Raw genomic sequence first — 22,893 nt, 5'->3', positions numbered from 1 at the left:
CAAACCTGGTTTAGAACACCACACCTGTGCAGCCTCTAGACCAATGAGCTTTCTGCTGTCAGCGGTCATAACTCTCAGTGGTTGCATAAGCAAGCATGCAGTCTGTTCAGCACTGCTTGTCAGTAAATAAAGAGACCCACGAGGCCTGGTAAGGCATTTCTCAGGCCTTCCTAACCTGCAAGTAGCAGAAATTGAAGATCCAGAGAATAATGCTTATCCAGGGCCTGGCACACGTTAGGGTCCATATTCCATCGAAGGCTATTGATATCAAACTCTCTGTTCTTTAACTTATAAAAGCAAAAGGCTTAAGGAGACTTTTCAGAACCCCGGGGTTTCCCTCAGCTTTGGGCATAATGAACAGGAAGGAGAAAGCCATGAGAGCTATGAGATCTTGTGTGCCTGGATGTCTGGGCACTGTGCTCCATCCAGCAGGGTGGGTGAGGGAGGACTTCCTGAACCTGCTTCCTCTGCTCCAAGAGTTTGGTTGGCAGGGCATCAGGAGGAAAGGAACAGCCCTTCTGGGAAAGTCATTCGTGGGCTGCCCTTTAGGAATGGCCAGCTCTCCAACACTAGAGAGACAAAGCCAGGTAGATCCTGGGGCTCACAGGTCCACCATGTTAGCCTTGACTGGTAAGCTTTAAGCCAGTGGTTTTCAACCCTCCTGATGCTGTGACCGTTTCATATAGTTCCTCATGATGTGACTCCCAACCATAAAATTATTTTTGTTGCTACTTCATAATTGCAATTCTGCTACTGTTAGGAATTGTAATGTAAATATCTGTGTTTTCCAGTGGTCTTAGGCAATTCCTGTGAAAGGATCACTGAACTCCCAAAGGGGTCAAGACCCACAGGTTGAGAACCACTTCTTAGCCATTGAGAGACCCTGTCTTAAAATGATGTGGACAGTATTCAAGAATAATACCAGATTGTCCTCAGGCCTCCACATGCATACATACGTACCCATACACTCATGTGCTTATGTACACATGCACACATGCACAGGATCTCAAAGCTGTCAGGAGGTGGGCAAAGCGTTGACCAGAGTGTTAGGTATTTGGAGGTGAGGATAGTTTGGAAAGTACATCAGTAGACCTCAGAGCAGCATGGCCTCTGGGGAAAGAGAAAAAAGAACCATCCAATATCAGAGCCATCCTGACAGAGAGGCCAGCAAGGCCCTCCAGGGTGGAGCAGCATAAGGGGTGCAGTAGGCAGGGGTGAGGCCAGAGCATAGAGATGAGAAGTAGGCTTTGATTCCTGAAACCGGGCTACCCTCCCAGTCCCACAGCCCAGCCGTCTTGCCGGGATCTCTAGCCATCCCCTGAGGGAAATACAGTCAGCAAAGGGAGTCCTGGTCAGTGGCCACCTCTCCTCTCCCAAAAGGGGGAGTGAGTGCTTAACAACTCAGCTGCCTCCAGGAGCTCTAGAGTTCTTTCTTCTTCCTGGGTGAAATCCTAACTGGGTTTTAGCGGCTGGGAGTGGATGCATGGCTCTCCCCTGCAAGCTACCACACACACACACGCACACGCACATGCACACGCACGCACGCACGCACGTACGTACGCATGCATTCACACGCACACATGCACACCTTTTCAGCAGTGGGCAGGTTATCATGTGCAGCCTGTTCCATCCTAACTCATCTCCTTTGCCTTCCTCTACATCCAGAGCTGCTGGAACTGCGGGCGCAAGGCCAGCGAGACCTGCAGCGGCTGCAATGCAGCCCGTTACTGCGGGTCCTTCTGTCAGCACAAGGACTGGGAGAAGCACCATCATGTATGCGGCCAGAGTCTGCAGGGCCCCGCAGCTGCAGTGGCTGACCCACTGCCCGGACAGCCTGATGCCACCGCCAGCCCCAGCGAAGCCGGCTCAGCAGGGCCCTCTCGCCCCTGCTCTCCTGGCCCACCAGGCCCACTGGACGCTTCTGTGCCCCGCTGACCTCCAGATCGGACGCCCAGCCCATGGACGCCATGCCCTGCCAACCTCCTGGCCCCACCTTGGCCCACCAGATGCCTGGAGCTGGCCAGGTGGGGTCACTGCTGCTACTGCTTCTCTCCAAAAGAAAACACAGATCCAACGAAACTGCATCCGTGCAGCCTCAGCTACCTGACGAGGTCTTGCCGGGACCTCCTACAGCCTCTCTTCTCAAGCATCCTCAGATACCACTGCGGAGCTGCAGACAGTGGCACCGGCGGAGCGTGGCCGGCTCTGCCACCGTCTGTCCCCTCTGTGTCTGTCTCACTGTTATTGTCTGTCTTTCTGTGTCTTGGTCTCCCTCTGTTTCCCTGCCCTGACTCTCCCTGTATCTGATCCTCTCTGTCTGTGTAAAAGCCCGCACGCTTTCTCTGTAATCAGAGAAACCTAATCGGTGGCTTTATTTTCAGTGAAGAACTTTTGGAGATTTTGTTTTGTTTTGTTGGCAAACAAGCTACTTAAAAATGGACAAAGAACTGTGGGGTTCTCCCCATTCCTTATTAGAAAAGGAAGAAACTGTGATTTTTTTCTAGCTGGAGTTGCTGCCTCACCCAGCCAACCCCAGGGGGATCGGTGCGTGCAGCAGAGACGGTGAGAACAATTTCAATTTCCAACTCAAGAAGCATTTTTTGGTTTCAGGTTTTATTTCTTTTCTTTAATGTCAAACTCTTTGGCTTTAAGTGAAAAAAAAAAAAACCCAAAAAGTTTTTTTTTAAGCAAAGGAAACATACCTGTAAACTACCTTGCCAGCTAGCCAGCCAAGGATGCCAGACACACCTCGCTCCAAAGGAAATCCAAAAAGCAAACTCAAGAAATCAAAATCAAAAATTTATTTTTATCACTGCCAAAGTATATTTTCATTGTCTTTCATTCCTGGGTTTGTTTGGATATCGGTCTTTGATTTTGGCTTTGATTTTTGTCAAGGGTGTTGGGTCACTGGGATTTGGTGGGTTGGGCCAAGAAGAAACATTTTGTTCCTTTTTGACTAGTGGGCAGCATCCTTGCTGGGCAAAGGGGTCAGCAGCAAGGCCACATGACCCCCAGCACCATATCTAGAAGCCCCAGTCAGCATGAGCCTGAGTGTCGTGTGCCCTCAGGCCCTGTCCGTGCGTCCCTGTACGCAAGGGAGACACCTCCATCTGTCCTCACACCTTCTGTGACTTCGCATAGTTCATTTTCCACTTGTGAAAAAAAGTGCTAGTGTTCTTCCCAGAGAGAGCACAATTCCTAAACGAAACTGTGACAATCTTTTGGTTTGATTCTTGACTGCTTTTGAAAGCATAAGGTGACAGCAAATCACGCTTTCTTGGTTTTCCCTCCTCTACCTCTCTGCCCTCCCATCCCCACCCCACCCCCACCTCTGCCCTCCCATCCCCACCCCACCCCCACCTCTGCCCTCCCATCCCCACCCCACCCCCACCTCTGCCCTCCCACCCCCACCCCACCCCCACCTCTGCCTCAGTCTTATTTCCCCATCCCCAGTGTCGTGCTGTGGCTACCGTCGTTTCTTTCAAACTTTTACAGAAAAAAAAAAAAAAAGGAAAAAGGAAAAAAAAAAAAACAACAAAACAAAACACAAAAGCCAGCAGCCACCCTCACCTCGCCTGGAAGACTCAAGCCCAGCTGTACATACCCCGTGTTCCAACCCCCGTGTTCGTCTCCAGCCCTGGGAGTGATGCCCACCTGTGCTCCAGCCCTCGCCCGCCCTACCCTGCCCTCCACCCACTCGACTTCCCTCAAGGATTCAAGGAGGAAATAAAGGAAGGAAGCTCATGCCTGTACCAAACAGAAAGACAGCAGACACAGTCGGGGTCTGCACCTATGTGTGTGGCTGCAGTAAGCTGCAGGCCTAGCGTGCAATATGGGGGAATTGCTCCTGAACCTTGGGCCCAGAGGGCCCTGCCCAGAGCAAGGTGTGCAGCATGTGTTAATGTGAATGTAAATAGTCTCCACAGAGGTCCTAACTGCGGCACCAGTACCGAGGAGATGTTTGCCAAATAAAAAGAAATTAAGACAAACCACGGAAGTATGTGAAATTTAGGAAACACTTTGGAAGGAATCTGAGCTGTGGTCCTATGGGCTTGTTTGGTGGCTGGTATTTCTTCACAACTGTAAAAGTCGCTCTTTAAGAGAACATTGCATGGAAGGATCCTGTTAGGCACCATCAACCTGGTGCTACCCCGAATAGAGCCTGACAGCTCCGAAGGCCAAGGCAGAGCTCATCCTCTGGAAGGTTCCAAAGGCCACAGCCCTCCAAGCCCACAGAGTTGTATTTTTGTGGGTTTCAGAGAAGCCAGGACACATGGCGGCCTTCTGCCCTTCCTTCTAGTGGACCAGTTGACCTGAGGATCTGCCTGTGAACACTGAGTCTGTGCTGGCAGAGACCTACCTGCCATCAAAGGAAGCATCGCTGGATTCCATTCCCAGCTGCATCTCATGTGGTGCTGCTTGTCTCTGTTACCCCACAGCATGCAGCGTCCTTGGCCTTTGCAGGAGAGCAGGCCCGTGGCCATTCATAGGGAAAAGCTCTGGGTGGCAGGAGGTGGTGAGCGCCATGTTTGTGGGGGAAAATAAAGCTAGGCCCTCAGGTTGTGCTTAAGAGCTGGAGTCTCTAGAGGTCTGGGCCAGGAGTCCTGGGGTGGCTTCCCTGATGACCTATGTCCCTGGTGTCAGGACTTGAGATTACCTGCTCCCATATATGTGGTCCAGCCATTCTAAGGTAGGTCCCAGAGAGTCCCCTTACCTGAAGGCCCACCAATTTGCTTTCACTTCACATACCTCCTCCCTACCTATACCACCCTTATCTACCTTTTCAGAACAAGAAGGCCCACCAGGGACAACAAAATGCTGCCCAGCAAAATTGGCCTCCATGAACCAGGTTATATATTTAGGGTTCAGCAGAGCCCCCCACCTACACCCTAGCTGTTGGAAGGGATAGCCCCCCTCCCAAGACAGCTATCAGATGCCATTCGACCACAGTGAGTCCCTTGTGCATGAGATTTGGCCAGCAGCTGTGGACACCCGTGGTGAGGTACTGGCCAGCTGATAGGAAGAGCTCAGCCGTCAAGGCAACTGCAGAATCAGGGTGGCAGTTAAGGTGGGGGTGGGAAGGGGTAAGTGAGGGAATGGGGACTGGAAACAGCCGCAGGGAATCGTGGGTGGACGTCAGCAGTGTCACTTGAGGCAAGAGGGGTGGGGTGGGGGCCCTGAAAAAGCTGCAGGTGCTGTGCTCAGCTTCAGCCACCGAAAGACCTCACAGCAGAACCAGACAACCTCAGAGCTTTGGAAAGGACGGGGTCCACGGTGTTCTTTGTTGGGAGGTGTACCCTGGGTGGCCATAACCATAGCATGCTCTTGGTTTCAACCTCCAGTCTGCCTGGGGCTCTACGCAGAGCTGGGGGAGGGTGATACCCCATCCCTGACTCCTGCTGAGAGCCCCTCCTGCTACCTTCTCCAGCTCACAAACCATGGACCCAAGAGCAACTGCCAGGTCCTGCCTCCTGGTAGCCACAGACAAACACAAACCAAACCCCTACAGGATGTGGCTCTCACAGAGCCTTGCTTCCCAAAACCCCAAATCAAAATGAAACTTTGCTTCTTGTTCTGAGGCCAAAGCTAAACCAGGAAGGCTGAGTGGGGAGGGCAGGTGGCAGGCAGAACTCTGACCCCCAAGGCCCAGCCCAGATCCTGTCCCATGACCTTAAGACTTCTTGCCATGCGTCCTTCTACCTCTGCCACCCCTCCTCTCATCTCCTTGCCCATCTCTGCCCCAGACTCAGACTGGCCTTTCTCCGGTCTGCTGCCTAAGGGCGCCTTTCCAGCTGAGTCCTCAGACCTCCACGGGAACAGAGGCCAATGGCTCTCATTCCGCATATGGTCACAAGTGTATAAGAGCAGGCTGGATTATACCAAGCTTAGATCCTATTGCCTGATGGGTGCCAAGGTGAGAAGAGCCAGCCCCAGAAGGAGTCAGTCAGCAGGGACACCTGTCAGCAGACCTGAGAAGGTCACTGGTGATGGAGAAGGACAGAATAGGAGGCAGGGCCATGGGCAGTGCTCTCAAGGCCACTGTGGACAGGGATCGGGATGGGCTCCAAAGTTCTTAGATTTTCCAAATAAATCCTTAGGCTGACACCAAAGTATCATCTCTGGCATCTGTCTATCCGTTACTCTGCTCCTCAGCCTAACCACACTGGTAGATTGACACTTTCCTGAGTTCGTCCTTCTGACTTGCCAGCCATCTTTCCATGAACCCATCCACCTCCACCTATTCATCCTCCTCCACCTGCCTTCCCAAGTAACTGCACCCATTATCTATCTTGACCCACCTGCCTCACTGCCTGTCATCTGTCCACCAGCTAACCCATCTGTCCGCCTCCAGTTCCACCTGCCCACGCCACCCCAACATACCATCCTTGTGTCTGGGTGTCTTACAGTCACACCACACAGCCATCCCTAGATCCATCCTTCCTATCGTCTCTCTACCCACTGTCCTCAGAGTGATTTCAGCTCCTTCAGTGTACCAAAGACACTAGGTCCCCCACGCCCTCCATTCTACTTGCCCTGGACTGGCCAGGGGTGCCCTAAGAATACCCACCCATGAGGCAACAGCCCCTTGGTACTCTGCCCTACCCTAGCCTGCTTTAGACACCTCCAGATAGGTGAGTTCCCACCACAGGCATTGTGGACAGATTGGACAAGTTTTTGTGACCGTTGTGACACATCTGGACCTGCTTGGGCAGAGGAGGAGTCAAGAATGTGTGCCGAGAGAAGGGTTATACACTTGCTCAGGAGCTCTGGGATGCTATGTTAGGGAACCACCTTCCCCAAAAGCAGGGGCAGTCCTTGATTCCAGGAGTCTGCCCAGAAGAGGGAGCTCTAAAGAGGAGAGTGAGCTGATGCTGGCTTCCCTTGAGACTAGCACTCCTAGGATCCTGTTCCTCAGGACCCTCGGATACCAGTCCCATCCTCTGAGTTAGAATCCCAAGTAACTCAGAGTTGAACCTGTCCAGTCTGCCCCTACTGGATCCCCCGATGGTAGGAGGAATTCGTTAGGTGCTTAGAGCCGTCCACAGCCTCCCCTGATGGCTCACTGCTCTTCCTGAAGCCCCTACCATGTAGAGAAGTTTCTTTTTTTCCAGTGTGTGGCAGGGGGGAGAAAGAAAAAAAAGGGAAGGAGAGAAGGGAGAGAGGCAGAAGCTGCCTCTTAAGAAGGACAGAGAGCTAGAGAAGTTTCTGGAATGAGTCTGGCAAGAAGATAGAGAAACTTCAGGTGAGCTGGGCTCAGGAGAACTATCGGCTCCTGTAGACAGCTCACAGACAAAGCTCAGGACAGCCTGTCAACCACATGAACAAGTCCCCAAATTCTAGAAAACTCTATCTTGTTTTCATTCCTTTTCTTTCAACTCAGCTGGCCCTGAAGGTAGCAGCCCAGACAACAGGGAAACAGGAATGTGGCATCTGACTCAAAGTGCGGTCTGCTCACCACGTCCTCAAAGGAACAACCCTGCTCCCACCCAGACAAGGCCCAGCAGCCCTCAGCTCACACCCTTTCTGGGGTGGCCAAGGGTCGGGCCCAGAGCACAGCCACGCACAGCCTGCCTGGGGAACTGTTGCTGTTCTGTTTCTTTTCCTCCTGAAGGAGCTGGGAGGAGAGGACTGGATGTTTTCATCATGAAAAGCCGTGGTCCACAGCCCTCCGTGTCAGGATGCCGTGTCATGGTTCACAGCCCCCCGTGTCAGGGTGCCACATCATGGTACACAGCCCCCCATGTCAGGGTGCCGTGTCATGGTCCACAGCCCTCCGTGTCAGGATGCCGCGTCATGGTCCACAGCCCTCCCTGTCAGGGTGCCATGTCATGGTCCACAGCCCCCCATGTCAAGGTGCCACGCCATACCGCCCACCACTGTCTTCTGCTGTCCTGTATGTTTGCCCTGTGGGCCATGGACATGATGATCAGGTTAATTACATCTGTGTAATAAAGTGAGCATTTGCTATGACGGCTTGCTGCTCCTCCAGACCATTGCGCACACACGATCACCATGATGAAAGAGCTGATGTACCGACCAGGGCAGACGTGGTGTTCAGCTGTACCAGAGAAGACTAGGGGTGGACAAAGGAGGGGACCTTCAGCTCCATGTGCTACTGCTATATTCTGGCAAATAGGGTCCATCTTGGAAGGCTGGGCCTTAGGGAATTCTGGAAAATCTTGGACCCCAAAAATGACCCTAAGAGTTTCAAGGGCCTGACCTATATAGCGAGCTGACTGGTTCGCTATTGGGGCCAAGTTCTTTGAGCTGTCCATGAGAGAGATAGCGGAACCTGGCTGAGCCAAACACTAGAGGCTTGAGGACACTGAGGATCCGAGGGAGACACTGAATCTGAGGGAACACTAAAGGGATATCTAAGACCTGAGGGAAAACTCAGGACCTGAGGGGACACCAAGGACCTAAGAGTGGCACCACAGATAGGCCCAACTCTCAGTCTGTTCCTGTGACAGCTGTGTCCTGGCTAAAGCTCTAGAACCAACTACTGCCCATAGTGCTTCAGGCTGCACTGGTAGCTGCCTGGAGGAAGCGACTGTTGTTAATACTGTCCCAGCTTGGAACATGGTGTATTTTGAAGGCATTGTTGGGAAGGCCAGGCGCCTGGCTGGAGCCCCACTGGGCCTGGTGTGTCAGCAATCTCAGGATAGCACGAGGGGGAGGAGGGTGACAAGGTTTTTCCACTGCAGACACTGAGCTCAGAGGGGAGACTGGCCAGGGACTGGGCTCCATCCAGACGGTCTTGGCTTGGACATAGCCTGCCATGTCCTGCCTCCCACATGGAAGTGCAGGAAAGACCCAGACAGGACCCCAACAGAGCTTCACACAAAGAAATGGAGGACATGCAAGAGAATAGCAGTGGCCACTTGTGTATTCCTGTCCTTGTCCTGTATGGCCAGCTTGTCATCTGCGCAGGCATGGATGCTGCCTCTGAGTAGCCTTGGTCTGCCAGGAAAGACCAAGGGAAGTAACAGAAGCAGGACTGGGGAGAGGCCAGTGGTCACTCAGCCTCTGGTCAGGACTACTTTATCTCAGGTCATGTGACTATCCCACACAGTCCTTCCCTTATGAGACATGGAGATCAGCGCAAGTTTTATTATTGTTGAGCTATTTGTGACAGGGCCTCACCCTGGAGCCTAAGCTGGCCTTGAACTCATGATCTTTCTGCCCCACAGGCCCAAGTGCTGAGTATAGGTATGAGCCATTGCATGAGGCGTGGTGTTTTCAGCCACTTTGGAGAACAGAATGAGCACATGAGAAGTCAGGGTAGAGGTCAGAAACCCAGTTTCCTGGGGCTCCAACAGCCACCGCTACCCCCGACTCTGCCTCTCAACCCCTCTGCCCACCCCAGGATGTGGGAGGTGTCAGCCACCAAACTCCACATATACAGTGTAGCTCAGTGTAGTTCACTAAACTTAATTCCTATCCCAGCCCAGGTTCTAAAAAAGACACCATTGACCTGCCTGGGAGCAGCGTGACAGAAGTGTGGCTGTGGATCTGAGAAGGTGGCATCACATGAAGGTTCCTGTGGACACCTCAGAGTCACAATAACATGGACAGTATGAGGCTCAACAGAGCAGACCCAAGAAGCATCCGTGCCCATGTCTAGCTACCAGCCAGCAATGTGCTAGTAGATCCGCCCCCCTGCTGGAAGGCCCAGGAAGGAGTCAGTGGATGTAGGCTGGCCACAGCCCTGTAGGGTGAGGGCAGAGGGGCAACAGCAGATGAGCAGGGCTGGAAACCACTATATCTGCCTGTATCCGCCAAGTACCCATCACCCAATTTGTACAGTTCAGCCTGAGCTCCTTTGTGGCCAAAGGGATCATCTAAATTGTGCCTGACTTAAATAGGCTCCCATCTAAAGGTGCCCTGCGTAGAGGTGGGGAGGGAAGAGTTTGATGAATTCATGGTTAGGAAAGAATATGGAACCCTACTCTGGATGAGCCCAGGCCTGAGTTCTTAGCCTTCCAGGGGCCCTTGCTCAGACTCACCAAAAGTATCCAGACTCCCACAGTGCCACCTCTCCCTGAAATAAGTCCTTTTCATGACTACAGTTCGTTAACTTGACCAAGATCTGATTATTGGTTAGGGCCAATTGTCAGAGGTGTGTGGTATGGCATCCTGCACACCCCAAGGGAGAGTGTGCCAAGCTCGCGGATGTAACAGCCTGTCTTACGCACTTTGAACTCATCTACTCTTCCAAATTTTGGGGGTGCAGCTGGTGAAGAAGACAGGAGATCTACAGCCTTTGACTCCTCTGGTCAATATGGCCTAAGCTGGGAGGCCCTCCTGTGTGCTTTAGTGGAAGCAGCTGGTCAGGAGGAGGCCTTAAAAGGGAGGGCCACGACGCAGATGCAGCTGTGAAAGCGAGCGACCCTGAAGAGCCAAGGTTCGCCCAGTTCGCCCTTTCTGCCTTCCCATGTGGCCCTTCCTGAGCAATGACCTCTTCCCGCCCCCCACTGAAGCCTGGCTCCAGAAGGTCTCCTCCGATCCGGAGGCCCAAGGTTGGGGGGCCTGGGGCAGGACTGAAAAGACCCCTTTGGGGCCAGGGGCTGGGAGTGGAACGGAGAGTGACGAGGAAGATGAAGATGCAGGCTTCCTGCTGGCCATGCTGGACCAAGAGAACCTGCCCAAGTCCCCGGTGTACAGCCAGGCAGCACCCTGTCATGATGCAGGGAAGCAGGTGTGGACCTGGGCACGGGGTGAAGGGCACAGATGACGAGGAGGTAAAAGGGCCAAAGCTGCAGACCACAGGGTCTCTCTTACTGGGGGAGGTGTCAGGAACTTCTGGGGCCCGAGCCCCTAGCTCTGGACTATGGCTACAGGAAGAACAGGGTGACCTAGGTCATGCCGTAGCAGTCATGACTTTCCTGGGGCTGAGGGGCCACACCTGCCCTCCATTCTAGAGGGACCTGCAGGTCACCTACCCCAAGCTTACTGTGGGTTGGCCAGCAGGAACTGGAGGCCATCAAACTGAAGCTGTGGGCTATGGAACATGCTGAGGCCCTGCCAGAGCCACCCTATGCACTGAGAAAGACCACAGAGGAAGAGGGGGCTGAGGTCAGACAGCTGCTGAGCCCTGAGACCATGGGTAGGAACCTGGGACTCTTGCTGACCCTGTCCCCAGAAGGTGGAGGGACAGCTGTCCTCCCAAGGCCTTGACTACCTGCTCCCAATGGATACATACTCAGCACGGACTCTATATGAGGACTACTGAGGGAACATTCTGGAGCACCCTGCAGCACTAGACCTTGCAACCCCACAATGTGGCCTTGGAAGCCTGGGTGACCTTCCCTGGGGTCATGAGGAATGGGCTCTTCAATAAGAGGTTCTCCTACTGGTCCTGGGGTTCTCTCTCCACAGGCTGCTGCTTCCCTGGGACCTCCAAGGAGAAGGTGGAGGCTGACCACAGATCTGTCTATGTGGGCAACGTGAGTAGCGATAGAGGAGCTCGCAGCCCTCCCTCAGCACCTGGCTCCAATTAGGGCATTCAGCTGGGCAGACACATCAACGTCTGCCCTGGATGGGGCTGGCTAGGAGCTGGAGGCAGAAAGCTGTAGGACTGTAAACTCAAGGGTCTCCAAGACTAGACAGAAGGGGCACATCTGACACTAGCTGCCGCCAAGGAAAGGGTGGGCTGCAGGTCCTGGGCAAAACCATGGAGGCGAGAAGTGGCCAGTCCTTGACCATTCAGCTGAAGCTGAGGTCAAGAATTCTGGTTTCTCAACACGCACTGGCATTGGGAGTTCCATGAGATTCACTGGTCCACACACCTGGCAGGAGTCAATACCTGTGACGCAGCCAGCTGTCCACACAGGAAGCCCTTGACTGGCTCTCAGCAATCAACCCTGGGCAGGAGTGGGTAAAGCCTCAGCCCCTTCCCAGCCAGGAGTCAACCAACCATGGAAGTCCCTCCAGCACCTTTCTGCCACAACCACCTCAGCAGGAGGTAGACAGAGAGCCCAGCACTAACAGGTGCCCTTTCTGAGAGCAGGTAGATTATGGAGGCTCAGCTGCCGAGCTGGAGGCCTACTTCAGCCACTGCGGGAAGATTCACCGGGTCACCATCCTGTGCGACAAGTTCTCTGGACACCCAAAGGGGTCAGTGTGGGGTCGTAGCTAGGCAGTGAGGGTGAGGCTGGGCTCCTCCCCCCTTGCCCAGCCATTCCCAGCCTCTATCCCTCTCCAGCTACGCCTACATAGAGTTTGCTTCTCAGAGCTCTGTCCGGGCTGCCGTGGAGCTGGATGAGAGCACCTTCCGAGGTCGGATCATCAAGGTATGTTGCCCCAGGTGTCTCCGTGCATATGCGAGCCACCACCGCGCCTTGCACATTAACTCACAAATTCTTCAACAGGCTCAGAGAGGTTAGAGTGCCTGTCCCAGGACATATAAGTACTCAGCCTGACCCTTGGGGTATCTTAGCTGGTGGGCATTTCTCAAGAGTTAGGGCATGATGGAAACCCTCAGACCCAGGGCGGAGCTTGGTGTAGGTGTGGCTTGGGGAGATGAACCAGACTTCTCGGCCGAAGGATGCTGGCCATGACCAGGCATGCCATGTGATCACAGCTGTATCCAAGTGAAGGTGGAAGGATAGCTTCAGCCTAAATGGTACCTCTAGGTCAGGAAGCACAAGCCTTGGCATCAGCCTGGACTCTAGCTTCAGGCCACCCTGGCAAGAAGGGTTTAGAACAGTGTTTTGGACCATGGGTTCTATCCAGGTACTTCCCAAAAGGACGAACTTCCCAGGAATCAGCTCTACAGATCGTGGTGGGCTGCGGACACACTCGAGCAGCAGGGCCCAGCCCCTCCTGCACAGTAGCTTCCATCGAAGGCCTCGGTTCAGACTCCATGGACCCAGCCGGTGAGCGGGCCCAAGAGGGAGTCTTGAGTCTGGAGATCTAAGCGGCAGGATTCCCGGAGCCTGACCCTGATGTTGGCTATAAGAGGGGACTGTTGTCCCCTCACATAAGCCTTAACTGGCCAGGGCACTTAGGAAAGGGTTGAGTCGGGGCTCATGGTTTCTACCAGGTTGCTCTGTGCAACCTCCCTACCCAGCAGGGGATACTCCTGCCTGGTCACCTGGGCTCTGCTGATGGCAGGCATCCCTGCCATAGACGGTGGGCTCTACAGCAGGCTCCTCTGGCCTGAGTACTGGTAAGGGCCGTAGCTGAGCCCATGAGCCAAGTGTGACAAATTCTAGCCCCCGGCCTCCCTTCTCCCCTGGAACCACCACTTGGAAGAGCAGAGAGCCTGAGGCAGTACCTCCCACAGTCCCTGAGCAGCGTGGTGGTGACTTTAACCCTTGCCTAGTGTTCTCCAGGCTATCCCCTCTGAATGCAACTCAGCTGCCTTTGTCTCCCCTCCCTCTCTGCAGGGGCCGTGGACGGGTCTCACCATGGTTCTCACCATATTAAAAGGATGGCCCAGTTTTGAAAGTGGGGCCAGGAGCTGGGTCAGGAGTCAACGGCAGTCTTTCCACTTAACTGCAAACTGGTCTTTGAGCCTGTCAGCCCACAAGTGCCTTTGAAGGTGGCCTAGACCCCCAGGTCACAGTGGGAAGGCATAGGGCAGGAAGATGCAGAGGGGCAGGGGTGGGAGGGGAAGCCCAGGGAAAGCTGGGATTAGCATACTCAAGTACTTTTAAAGAAAAATAGACGTATATTAATAGTAAAGCATAAATTATTAAACTTGAACATTTTAAAAGCATGTAACAAGTCTGATTTCTTTCTCTCTGTAGCTTTGGGGCCTGTCCTGGAACTAGCTCTTGTAGACCAGGCTGGCCTCACAGAGATCCGCCTGCCTCTACCTCCTGAGTGCTGGGATTAAAGGCTTGTGCTGCCACCACCCGGCACAAGTCTCATTTTTTGATTCTTCCCTCAGATGCAGGTTTACTTTCTTCATGAAGCTCTGGGGAGTAATGAGATGTGACCATGAGTCCAGAATATGGGCTCTTGCTCTGCCTTAAGATTCAATAGACAGTGAGCAGAATTCCACCCCATAATTTTGTCTCCTTGCCCCAAGTTGGCTCTCTAGACATAGCTGGACTTCACCTCCATTCTGCCCCAGAAGGTGTCTGAACTGATCAAGTCAGGAAGCAGAGGTGGAGCCTCTGTTCTAAACTTCAAGTAAGTGTGTGTGTGTGTGTGTGCGCGCACGCATGTATGGGTGATGTGGGATTCCTCTCTGTATGCTGTGAATGTTTTATTACCATTGGTTAATAAGGAAACTGCTTTGGGCCTATGACAGTGCAGAATAGGGCAAGGTGGGAATTTCAAGCAGAGATAGAGAAAGAAGTTGGAATCAGGGAGACACCATGTAGTTGCTGATGGAGACAGACACTGGAACTTTACCCAGTAAGCCACAGCCTGTGGTGAAACAAAGAAATGGGTTAATTTAAGATGTAACAGTTAATAAGAAACCTAAGCTAGAGCCGGGCGGTGATGGCGCACGCCTTTAATCCCAGCACTCGGGAGGCAGAGGCAGGCGGATCTCTGTGAGTTCAAGACCAGCCTGGTCTACAAGAGCTAGTTCCAGGACAGGCTCCAAAGCCACAGAGAAACTCTGTCTCAAAAAACCAAAAAAAAAAAAAAAAAAAAAAAAAGAAACCTAAGCTAAAAGGCCAAGCAGTGTTTTAATTAATATAATTTTTGTGTGATTATTTTGGGTCTGGGCGGCCTCCGCTTACAAATTTGTGCCCAACGTGGGGCAACTACATCCACATAAAACCTGAGAGCGTTTAAAAAGAAATTCTAGACACAAAACAAGAGTTTACTGCAGCTTCTTGGTAGCCACGTTTTGGTTTTTTTTTTTCTCAGATTGGCTTTAAAAAGAACAGTTATCAATACTCTTCTAGCAAAACCACCAAGGTTTTGGAATGGCAAAAGCAAAAGTTTAGGCATCAAAGCAGCTCCAGAAGGAAACAGTCTGAGTCTTTGTCATCAGGGTAGTCCTTGGCGTTGCTTAACGTGTGTGTGTCTATCTGCACATGCACACGTGTGTATCTGGTGAAGACAGGCTAGTGTGTGCGTGCATGTGGACATGTATCTGGTGAAGACAGGCTAGTGTGTGCGTGCATGTGGACATGTATCTGGTGAAGACAGGCTAGTGTGTGCGTGCATGTGGACATGTATCTGGTAAAGACAGGCTACTCTGCACTGCCACTGCACTTAGCAGGAAGAGAGCTGCTCAGGCCCAGGTCTGTCCAGGGCACTCACCACCATTCCTTGCCTTATGCTGATTTCATTAATTCTTTAAGCCCCAACAGATCTGCCAGCACCAGGAGACTTCCCTGGGGACAGGTTGCTACCCTTTTGTAGATTCCATCAATGCTGACCTCCCCAAGCCACTTTCACATGTCCCTTGTCCTTAATGGAGTGGATGGTGCCTCTGAAGATGCAACCACATTTTCACCTCCAAAGTCTGAAGGCAGCCTGTGACTTTATTTGAAAAAGGGTCTCTGAAGACATATGGCAGACTGGTACACACCTTTAATCCCAGCACTTGGGAGGCAAAGGTGGGCAGATCTCTGTGAGTTCAAGGCAGCCTGGTCTACATAGTGAATTCCAAGATAGTCAGAGCTACACAGTAAGACCCCATCTCAAATAAATAAACAAAAAGCCAGGCAGTGCTGGCATGTGCCTTTAATCCCAGCACTCATAAGATAGAGGCAGGTGGATCTCTGAGTTCAAAGCCAGCCTGGTCTACAGAACAAGTTCCAAAGCTACAGAGAAACTCTGTCTCAGAACACCCTCCCCCCAAAAAAATCAGGAGTATCCCAGACTGCCAGTGAACCATAAACACAACATGGGTGAGATGTGAGACAAAGATGTGAAAGCAAAGAAGAAAGGCAAAGGCTGACGCTTGCAATGAGGCCTGCATGTCAAAGGTCTGAGCAAGCGAAGGCCTGGAGTAGATTCTCTCTGGACCAGCAGGAAGCAGCCATGTCTGTCTGTGGGACCTTTAGGGTAGCCCCATGAGCCTGAGCAGTCCTATTCACCTCTGGAAGTGACTGGTTCTGTCCTGACCAGCCAGGTGTGAATGCTACCCAACGGGCAAATGGTGAGCAGCAATTCTGCCCTGGGTGCCCTTGGAAGGGACTCCCTACTATTAAAGTGACCTGGCAGGGCTTCACAAAGGGTGAAGCCTGCCCTTCATCACATTCCAGCTTCAGGACTGGTCTCCTGGCAGGATATCTGCTCCTGGTTTCCCTGAACCTTGGGCATCTCCCACCAAGGGGATGGCTTTGGTCTTGACAAGTTGCTGTCAGCTCAGCTCAGAGGCTCTTGGTCCTCTTCTGATAAATTCAGTAAGTTCTCTTCTTGGGAGGGGCCCAGGGGACCTTTTCTGATGGACTCAGGTCTCCCTGGGCCAAGGACAGAAGGCTGAGGTACAAACACCCCTCAGCATGGCATATGACAGTAGTGAGGACCCCAGCACCGCAGCCCACCCCTCAGCATGGCATACACGCAGTAATGAGGACCCCAGTACCACAGCCAACCCCTCAGCATGGCATATGACAGTAGTGAGGACCCCCAGCACCGCAGTCCACCCCTCAGCACAGCATAGGACAGAAGTGAGGGCCCCAGTACCACAGCCTACCCATCAGCATGACATATGACAGTAGTGAGGACCCCCAGCACTGCAGCCCACCCCTCAGCACAGCATAGGACAGTAGTGAGAACCCCAGCACCGCAGTCCCCCCCCCCCGCCATGTGCATGGTCAGTATCAGTCTACAGCTTTCTCTCCTAGTGTAGGGCAGCCAGGCTGCCCTGGCCCCAGAAAGGAAGACAAGCAACTGATGACCCCACAGACTACCTCCAGTAAGTCACAAGCTAACCAGAGATGCCATCTTGGTCCCCAAGGTCAACCTCGGGATGAAACCCACCTGCAAGCCGCAATGGTCACATCAAGGCAAGCAGATGACATCATAAGCTTTGTTTGCTAGAGCTTGATAGTAAGAAGACTCTGTAGTGTATACACATAGTGCACAGCACACACGCGATCTGACTATACATAGTGCACACACAGCACGCTTACACACGATCTGACTATACATATAGTGCACACACATAGCACACTTACACATGATCTGACTACATAGTGCACACACATAGCACACTTACACACGATCTGACTATACATAGTGCACACACAGCACACTTACACACGATCTGACTACACATAGTGCACAGCACACTTACACACGTCTGACTATACATAGTGCACACTGCACGCTTACACATGATCTGACTATACACATAGTGCACACACAGCACGCTTACACATGATCTGACTATACATAGTGCACACACAGCATGCTTACACATGATCTGACTATACACATAGTGCACACACAGCACGCTTACACACAATCTGACTATACACATAGTGCACACATAGAGCATGCTTACACACGATCTGACTATACCTGTTAGAAAACCCAAACAGCAACAGCTGAAACATGAGAGTGCTGTATTTTATTGTCTCGCATATGAAGAGAGATATGAATGGTCCAGGGCCAGCCCATTTGCCTAGACTCGGGCTCCCTTCTGCTCTGTCCTCATCTTATTATCTTCACGCTCTCAAGAGTGATGCCTAAGCTGCCACTATCACACTCAAGTTCCAGGCAGGAAAAAGCAGAAAGTCTTAGGTACTCTAAACATTGGCAGGAACTACTTTTAAAGGATTTGTCCTGTAGGTCTCTCCCTTCGCACGCCTTAACAACCTGCCCTGGTGTGAGGGGAGGGAAGCAAATGGCATTTAGCCAAGTTCTCCAGCAAACCTGAGATTCTGTCTGTAACGAGGGATGGAAGGGGAACTGGGGAACAAGATACAGTCCCCAATGCAGCTAATACTCAGGTAGGGTGGCCCCCCTTAAATACTCAAGATCCCAAGATCCCACCTCACTGATGGGCTTTCCTTCTCTTGCCAAACCCATCCTCTGGCTAAAGCCTTTAACTCAGGCACATGTGGGCTCTGTCCCTGTCAGTCAGCTGCTTGCTGAATTTCAGTCCAACTTCATCTGCCACTTATATCGATTGGTTGGAAGGTCTGGCTTCTTTTATTACTGCATTTTTATTTATTTATTCGTTTATTCATTCATTTATTTATTTAGTTTTTAGATACAGGGTTTCTCTGTGTAGCCCAGGCTGGCCTAGAACTCACAGAGATCCACCTGCCCCTGCCTCCTGAGAGCTGGGATTTAAGGCACGCACCACCACCACCCAGTTACTGCATTTTTAATAAACTTGTGCTCATTGGAGCAAAGCCACATGGAGATGGGCCGTCTCTTCTATTCCACCCAGCTCATGTAGAGAAGTCACAGCCTGCTGGACCCAAGCATAAGAAACTCTACAGGGAAGGGGGAGGTCCTTGGCCGATGACTTCGGAAAGGCAGAAGCTCTGAAAACAGCAAGAAGTAGCAACATCTGCAGGGGCCTCAGACCTGGGGCAGGTCGTCTAGGCCTCTGCCGTCTCCCAGGACACACGTTAGCCACACTGTCCAGTGGCACAGCTACAGGATTTTATATTGGGAGAGCCTGGTTTGTCCTTGGGGATGTGTGGCCTAGGAGCAGCACTGGGGCCCCCGTGGACCTCCACGCCCACTGTCGGCCAGGAAAGGCTCCTGGAGCTTCTCACTTGGCACATGGGAAACAGCAGCTGCTTTAATGCTGTGTTCCATAAAGCTTACAGATTTTACCACCTCCTCAGGCCGGGGTTGGGCACAAATGCCAGGCCAAATGAACGATGGGTCCAGAACACTGAGGGCCCTTGCCCAAGAAGGAATGTATGTGGTGTTAGCTTTGCATTGCCTCCATGCTCTGGAGCTGGCTCTGTGCTCCCCATACCCTGCACCCGTCTATGCAGGACCACCCACCTACGCAGACAACGGAGGTCCAGAGGCTCCTGTACTTAGGGTTCTCCCTCAGGCCCCCTGACTGTGGTCACAGTCTCAGAGAGCAGCTCTCAGGTCCTCGGCTGAGCCCTCCCTGCTGATACAGGACAGAGCCGATCTCATCATGGGAGGCCTTTAGTGGGAAGGTACAAGGCACACAGCCCTGCCCGCGGGTTACAGTCAGGGAGGGGGAGGGGAATAAATAGTCATCAGACAGGGTTAACACAAGCTTCTCTTCCAGGCGACTGGGGCGGAGGTCCAGCTCAGCAGACCTGGATCATCATTGAAGTTACCATGTTATCAAAGGCCCTGAGAAAAGAACCCAGATTTAGAGCAGGACAAGCGATGACCCTGCCCTCTGCTGGTGGAGATTGGCACTGCCGCACCAGGTCCTCAGGACTCTGGGGCTTCTTTAGGGTTCAGGGAAGCAGAGGGCACACCCACCATCCTGGGCAGTGGCGCCCACCTCCTGACTACACAGTCCCTGCACAGCCCCCACAGGCCGACTATGTCATAGATTTCTTCAGCATACCTCCTGGGGTAAGGTTCACAGGGCGCAAGTAGGGGTAAACAATGAAGCCCACGAGCAGGCAGCGCAGTCTCTGCCCTGCACAGCACAGGGGCACCAGTGTGCTCTCTCTTGGATCTAGGTGGATGCAAGACCCTCAGTATCTCAGTCAAAGGAAGGTGCCATCAGAAGGGACTAACCTGGGCCACCTGTCAATTTCAAGGAGCTCCTTAGGAACAGACTCAGAAGAAGAATCTGGTTACAGGTTTGCAGTGCCTGTGTTTGAAGCCCATGCCTCCTGCATGAGGTCCACTCAGCTGGAGGTGGAGATACCTGAGCCCAACACAAAAAGCACACAAGGCTACAACAGGAGGACATTGCCTCCATAAAAGCTATGGTCACAGCATGAGCTGTGAGCTTGCTGAGCCCTCTGGAGATCCTCAGGAACCCAGACACAGCTGGAGGACCAGACGGGCAAACCTCAGCCCAAGCTGCCTATGCACACTAAAGGTCTGTGTCGGCACTAATTGGGAAACCAGGGCTGGCTGCTTTGAAACAGTGGCCTTAAGATAGTAGTCGTGGCTCTGGCTCCCTCACTTTCTCTATGACCACGCTGTCACAAAGCAGGGCCCACCTACCTTGACTGGATGCGGTCTCCGGGGTTGTAGAAGGGGTTGCACATCACATCTGTGTAAGAGTTATGCAGCTTCCGAAACATCTGGAAGAGGGACAGAAAGCAGTTTCGACGAGCGCGTGCACAGGGCTTTTGCAGACTTTGCATTCTCGGTGAGGGAAGGGAAGCAGCACACACCCACTCCGCTCCCTTGCACTTACACTGCGGATCTCGTTGTCTCGAAGGGCTGTATTGGAGGAATCCACCACCATGACAAATTTCACCTTGGAATTGGTCACGTAGCCATATCTGCCCAGCTGTTAAGGAACATGCTTTGGCACCGGGGCTGTAAGACTGCATATGGCAGTCCGGGGCCTACCAGCCCGGAGAACTTGGTGAACCCTCACTTCGGAGAAGACTGACAACCTTGAATCACAGGAAGTGCCCAGGCTGGGGAGGCTGCACAGCAACTGTGCAGGTGTGCACCTGAATTGGGGACAGCTCTGCTCCTTTTGAACTGATGCAGGGCCTGGGATGTTAGTCGCAAAACTAAACTTTTGCCAACAGTGTGGAGAGGCTACAATTAGTCCCCATGGGAATGCTCTTAGATTCTGCGGTCTTAATAACTTGTCCAAAGGAATGGCCAAGAGTTTATAGCCGCGTGACCCTAACCCTAGCAACAGTGTTGTGACATGATGACCTTTGATTCAAAGTTGGTGGCCTCTAAGGCGCATAGAGAAGCCCAGATCCCTGCTATGGCACCTTTCATCCTCCTGGAAGCTCGGCCTTGCTTTTTCAGTGACTCTTCCAATTGGGGGAAATGAGGGTTAGAGGCCATTGTTAGCTTCAGGGCACCTGCCTGCCTGACTGACCAGCTGAAACCTCTTACAGTTTCTCTTTTCTTGTGTTTCCCCCCATATACCACCCTGCGAGTGCACGGGCAGTGCTGAGCACCAACGGATACACTTTGTAGTCCTCAGTTGGGTAGAGCAGGCCCAGGTATAGCTCCCTCTGGTCCACCAGTGCCTTCCCCATGGCCGAGATCTTCTCATCCACCACATCCAGGGACGTGTGCACCATGTAGTGGAACTTGAGCTCATCCTCGGTGGGAGTGCTTCGGATGTACAGAGGGTAATTCTGCAAGAAGGGGTGGGGATCCGCCGAGTGAGTCCCAGCTCTGAAGACAATGGCAAAGCACTCCTAAGGCAGGCTCTCAGCCATCAACCCCTCACACTCCGAAATACACTGCAGCAGGCACTGCCTTCGGGGGCGGGACCTAACCAAAGAGGACTGGATGTCATATGCAGGGGGGGGGGGGGATGACAGATATAACTCGGTGGCGCAGGACTTGCCTAACATGCACAGGGCCCTAAGTTCAATTCCCAGTAATGAGAAGAGAAAAGACGTTGGACTAGGGACATAGCTCTGTGGTAGAATGCTTGAGTAGCAGCATCAAGTGTCAGTTCAATCATCTGTACCAGAAAGGAGGAGGAGGAAAAGGGGAAGTGGAAGCAGAAGAGGCATAGGGGCAGGAAGGTGAGCAGAAATGAGATGGCCCAGGAATGCCAACATGAGCACAGCCTAACAACACACTCTTCATAGAATCATCTCTGCCTCTACCACCACCACACTCTCAAGTGTCATCCCAACACCAGGCACGCTGGCTATTTCTTAATGTGCCACACAAGGGCAGTGGTCTGTGGCTCAGCCCTTCAAGACTCAGCTCAAATCTCCATTGCAACCTATCTGACTATCCTCAGCCCACAGTCAAAAGCTTCACTCCTGGCCTCCCGCATCCCTTGTTCACTATGTCTGGTCTACTGTAGTTGAATGAGTGTCCAAATCAGGGCACCTCCGCATAGATACTGGACTTCAGCGTGAGTTTATGAAAGCAGCGGCTGCATTTTTAATTGAGTTCTGATTTTGGTGGGCTTATGGGGCCTAACTCCCTCTTTCATACTGTAAGCGTCACAGCAACCCAGTCCCTAACGACAGGTCTCAGGGAAGGGCGCTCAGAACCAGCAGGATCTGTGGATCTCTGGTGCTGTCTTAGCATTCATAAACAGCTTTCTAGAAGAAATGAATATATACGTTGGCCAGCAGGGAGATGAAAGCTGGGAAGAGAAGAGACAAAGGGAAGAGGGAAACTTATCAAGAGGTTTGCAGGTTTGTGAAGACAGCGGTTGGAGTACAAGGTTGCAAGTGGCATGAAGGGAACTATCCTAAAGCAAAGAAAAGCAATGAATTCTAGGAAGAACTTGGGACGCGCCTGGTTTGTATTTAAATAGCACCGGCGGGGCAGCAAAGGGGACGGTCCGGAAGGCGGGGCGGAAAGACCGGACGCGGAAGGCAGCTGAGGTCGTGAAAAGAAGACCGTGTAGAACTAAGGGTGGAGGGCTGGAAGAGCCGCCAAGCTTCCCGGTGGGTCTCAAAACCCGGAGGCCGCGGCCTGCAAGGTGGCGGCAGGAGGCAGGTGGACGGCTGGGAGCGAGAGTGCGCAGGAGGAATCCTGATCACAGCGCCTGGCTGAGGCTTGGGAGCTTAGAGCTGAGATGAAACGAGGGCATGGCAGGAAAAAGCCCCACCGCCTGCCACCCGCCGCCCGTCGCCCGCCGCCCGCCGCCCGCCGCTTCACACGCACCTCCTTGGCGATCACCGCGATGCACACCGCCATATTGGCAGGCCGTGCGCCGCATCATGTGACCCGGAGGGGGTCAGGCCCCGCCCACTTCCCCTCCCTCCTCGCGCTGCGGCTCAGACCCCGCCTTTCCCTACAGTGGCTCTGCCCTGCCTCTCTCAGTGCAGACCCTTTCCTGTCAGGACCCACCTCTCCTGTTAGGACGCTGGCAGCGCCCCTGCT

At 52.9% G+C, this 22,893-nt stretch overlaps 4 protein-coding genes across 4 annotated transcripts in view; 3 read left to right on the top strand and 1 right to left on the bottom strand.

Annotated features, from left to right (window-relative positions):
• Cbfa2t3 (CBFA2/RUNX1 partner transcriptional co-repressor 3) overlaps window positions 1-3,282 on the top strand; it is a 49,560-nt gene extending 46,278 nt beyond the window's left edge. Inside the window, exon 12 of the mRNA XM_038312827.2 lies at window positions 1,666-3,282. Within this exon, the coding sequence (XP_038168755.1) occupies window positions 1,666-1,935 (270 nt within the window). The 3' untranslated portion in view covers window positions 1,936-3,282. The remainder of the gene's footprint in view (window positions 1-1,665) is intronic.
• Window positions 3,283-10,435: 7,153 nt separating this feature from the next.
• Window positions 10,436-13,431, top strand: Pabpn1l (PABPN1 like, cytoplasmic). Its single transcript, XM_038313339.1, has 7 exons — window positions 10,436-10,669; window positions 10,972-11,107; window positions 11,380-11,447; window positions 12,011-12,117; window positions 12,206-12,293; window positions 12,736-12,878; window positions 13,392-13,431. The coding sequence occupies exons 1-7, from the start codon at window positions 10,436-10,438 to the stop codon at window positions 13,429-13,431; spliced, it is 816 nt and encodes a 271-aa protein (XP_038169267.1).
• Window positions 13,432-17,472: 4,041 nt separating this feature from the next.
• Window positions 17,473-22,737, bottom strand: Trappc2l (trafficking protein particle complex subunit 2L). The gene is made up of 5 exons (XM_038312783.1): window positions 22,675-22,737; window positions 20,998-21,170; window positions 20,255-20,342; window positions 20,059-20,138; window positions 17,473-19,221 (listed from the first exon to the last, which is right to left on the bottom strand). The coding sequence occupies exons 1-5, from the start codon at window positions 22,705-22,707 to the stop codon at window positions 19,176-19,178; spliced, it is 420 nt and encodes a 139-aa protein (XP_038168711.1). The 5' UTR covers window positions 22,708-22,737; the 3' UTR covers window positions 17,473-19,175.
• Galns (galactosamine (N-acetyl)-6-sulfatase) overlaps window positions 22,360-22,893 on the top strand; it is a 36,463-nt gene continuing 35,929 nt past the window's right edge. Inside the window, exon 1 of the mRNA XM_038312780.1 lies at window positions 22,360-22,454. The gene's annotated coding sequence lies outside the window, so the exon portion shown is untranslated. The remainder of the gene's footprint in view (window positions 22,455-22,893) is intronic.

The sequence above is a fragment of the Arvicola amphibius genome, chromosome 15 (genome assembly GCF_903992535.2).
Source record: "Arvicola amphibius chromosome 15, mArvAmp1.2, whole genome shotgun sequence".
Classification (NCBI taxonomy): Eukaryota; Metazoa; Chordata; class Mammalia; order Rodentia; family Cricetidae; genus Arvicola; species Arvicola amphibius.
The sequence above is the reverse complement of the archived record's forward strand: the minus strand, read 5'-3'. Positions and strand labels throughout refer to the sequence as shown.

Coding starts and splice junctions, on each gene's coding strand:
- Pabpn1l (XM_038313339.1), top strand. CDS start 10,436: ATGTGGCCCTTCCTGAGCAATGACCTCTTCCCGCCCCCCACTGAAGCC. Junction 12,118..12,205: donor TTCTCTGGACACCCAAAGGG/GTCAGTGTGGGG, acceptor ATCCCTCTCCAG/CTACGCCTACATAGAGTTTG. Junction 12,294..12,735: donor TCCGAGGTCGGATCATCAAG/GTATGTTGCCCC, acceptor GGTTCTATCCAG/GTACTTCCCAAAAGGACGAA.
- Trappc2l (XM_038312783.1), bottom strand. CDS start 22,707: ATGGCGGTGTGCATCGCGGTGATCGCCAAGGAG. Junction 21,171..22,674: donor TCGCGGTGATCGCCAAGGAG/GTGCGTGTGAAG, acceptor CCCTTCTTGCAG/AATTACCCTCTGTACATCCG. Junction 20,343..20,997: donor CCAACTGAGGACTACAAAGT/GTATCCGTTGGT, acceptor ACAGCTGGGCAG/ATATGGCTACGTGACCAATT.